The sequence below is a fragment of the Trypanosoma equiperdum genome (genome assembly GCF_001457755.1).
Source record: "Trypanosoma equiperdum strain OVI genome assembly, contig: ctg_1092, whole genome shotgun sequence".
NCBI lineage: Eukaryota > Euglenozoa > Kinetoplastea > Trypanosomatida > Trypanosomatidae > Trypanosoma > Trypanosoma equiperdum.
Genome location: NW_027123052.1, coordinates 4,142 through 7,107, shown reverse-complemented (window position 1 = coordinate 7,107; position 2,966 = coordinate 4,142). Strand labels below are relative to the sequence as shown.

The window sequence follows — 2,966 nt, the reverse complement described above, 5'->3', positions numbered from 1 at the left end:
CCCCCCCCACTTGGTGCTGTGGTGAACATCTCACGATGCCGCTAAGGTGTGCTACCACGAAGGAGTTTGTTCCATCCTAAGAGAATAAGTTGTAACACAACACTTCCGGAACCGCGTTACTCAATTATTAGTGACATCGGGGGGAAGTCATCCATGCTGAATGCTATTTTAAATGGTAACAGCATATGTTATTGGTGCTACTCTGGATAATTAGAGGTTGTCGTGTAGAGGGCGGCCGAAAGCGGCATCATCCCTGAAGTTACAAAGGAATGGGTTGGTGTCTCGTCAGTTAAACTCCGTCGCATGTGAGTAAAAACAAATTTAAAGATAAGAGGTGATGGAACCTAACTTTCTATCGGAGCGCTGCTACTTTCTGCAGGTACGGAGAGTTTGCAACCTGAAGTTTGGAGTCGGGAAAGGTATCCCACCGGTGGCGGTAGGTCCTGAATGATTCCACAACCGATTTCGGGCCTAGAGTAACGCGAAAGGTACCATCTTATTGGAACCTGTTAATATGATAACAACTAAACGTGTGAATGAGGGCGCACAAGTACTGAGATTCGGCTTTGTGGTGACATGAGGGGCCATGGGTTCCAGCCGCTCTTTTTTAAAAAAAAACACCCAGTGATTTGAAGGATCGGTAACGCTCACGGAGGTAGGTACATTTCCAAGTCCCCAATAGTTGTTGGTATTTACTTCGTTGATTCACCTGAGTTGGTGCTGTTCTCACTAAAGCGCAGTAGGGGGAAGGTGTTGACGAGGAGAGATGTGAAAGGTCGTATTGATCCCCGGACATAGAGGGAAAGATTGCCTAAAGTGGTACTTAATTACTTTTCAACGGTGGTGAAAAATATATTAACTAACTGACATGCCTGACCTTTGCAACGTAAGGTGGAAAAAGGGTATAATTAACTTTGTACACCCTATTCATCACGCTAACTTACGTTGTGTGTGCTTTCTCTTTTGTGGGTGGAATCACCGCTAGGCGAGTTGCCCCTTCGTATTTTTGGAGGGAATAAAAAAAAGGAAACCCCGCGTTTGAGGTGGATCAAAGAAACTCCAACACCTGTCAAGCCACTTCTTGGCGAATAACAAAAGCGAGAAGGAAAAGCACTCAAGCATGCCTAAGAGGAGGCCGGTTTCTCGCTACAGCCGGCGTTGTAGCGGGAAGCAGAATCGAAACAAAGCTTCAGAGTGACAATGACGTAACCGGTAACGAAGATAGATAGGAAAGTCAGACCGTTTATCTTTAAGAAAAAAGGGGGAAACGGTGTTCCCTTAAGTTCCATATTTCAAGTTCTTTCCACCATGACTGCTTTAATTATTTTGTCTTAATACATATCCGCTAAGTTAGCTTGGAATTGTTGTTTCACGTTATACCTTTGTGTGTGTTTTTACTGGGAGACATTCGTGCGCGAGCACATCTGCTTGTTAAGTAACTACGTGTTTGTCTTTTTTACAGGCACGCCGGGGCATATATGGTTGTGTGGCTGCAATGCAACTCGCGCATGCACTTAGAAATTCCCGGTTTTTCTAAAACTTCAGGCGCAGGTAGCCTTGTCCAAAAACTTCAACTAATTATGGGGTAGTAAGTCTACAGAAGTCGACCAGTAGGGTGACCGATTGCCTATTAGTGGATTGGTGATAGCTTATCTTCGTGAGGAATAAATTTACTGCTAAATTTGACGACCAGTGGAACCTGCTGGAGTAACGGGGAGTGTAAGTGCAATTGAAAGCTGTTAGGAACGTGTGTTTGCGTTTGTGTGGACCCTGTGTTTACCGAGTACATCCCTTTTTCAGTGATTTTTACAAGTAGAGGACAGGCAGCTAACACTCTATGTTGACATTTACAGCGTTGTTTCTAGCAAGTTGTGTAGTTTTGGGATCTTCAGCGGAGACTTTCAGGTGTGACTGTCTGCATAATGAAGCGGAAGGGGCGCTGTGCAGATGGAAGGGCAAGTGGCACACTGCCAACTGCACAAACACTCCTGTGCTTCTGATCGGAAAGGGACAACCACAGGGATATTTCAAGCTGAAGCTCAAAGTGTACGCCATTTTTCATGGAAACGGCCACCGGCTGCACACCCTTAATTGCACGGACGAGGACTCAAGCGAGGATTCACTCAATGCCACAACATGCTCCGACTCCGACTGGCGGAGTATAACACAACAGGTCCCTACAGAAGAGACGGTAGAGCAGTCTGCCGCGTCTGAACAGGGACCCTCAGACACAACTAAGGGTAGCGGTTCGGACGACGAAGAGACAGCGAGCAGTGCTCCCAAAAGTGAGGGGGAGGAGCAGGAAGCTTCGGGGGAAGGTGAGGAAACTCCAAAGGAAGATCAGCAAAGTCCGGGGGAAAAGCGGGGAACTGCTGGGGAGAAGCGGGGAGCTTCGGGGAAAAAGGACGGAGCTGGAGGTGAGGGCTTGACCCGAAAGGAACCAGAAAAGGGAGGAGCAACTCAGGGAGGGAAGCATACTCACCCTCGAGGGGAATCTTCACCAGAAAAAGGTACGGGGAGTGATCACCAACACAAAGGTGCAGAAGATGGCACGGCGACCAATGGGAAACAGGATGCAGACCCAGGAAGGGAGGAACCAGTGCGCGGACGGGATGATACAGTTGCAGCAGGTGCAGGAATTGTATCAAACACAGGAAGAATCGACCGCAAACCAGAAAACAAAAAAGGAAACAACGTGAGATATGGAGCGATACAGAACCTCCTTGTCGCAATTGTATGCTTTATCACCGGATAAATCCGTCACTAAACTAGATACAAATACTGCCTCAGAGCATCACCCCTCACACTAGCTCGATACGTTAATCTATGACCTTTTGTTCTTTCTCACGCTATTATGTTTAATATATGATGGGAGAAAGCGCCTATAACTGTAGACTACAATAAAGTGGAAGAAGCGAAATAAATAATAGAACAGCGTAAGGATGGGGGACCCCTTTGCGGTACTT

General features: G+C 46.9%; 1 protein-coding gene across 1 annotated transcript; it reads left to right on the top strand.

Moving 5' to 3' along the window:
* Positions 1–1,837: 1,837 nt before the first annotated feature.
* TEOVI_000843500 (uncharacterized protein) lies at positions 1,838–2,755 on the top strand (the record flags this gene model as incomplete). Its single annotated transcript, XM_067220238.1, has 1 exon — positions 1,838–2,755. One exon carries the CDS (start codon positions 1,838–1,840, stop codon positions 2,753–2,755), a length of 918 nt encoding a protein of 305 aa, XP_067076339.1.
* Positions 2,756–2,966: the final 211 nt, after the last annotated feature.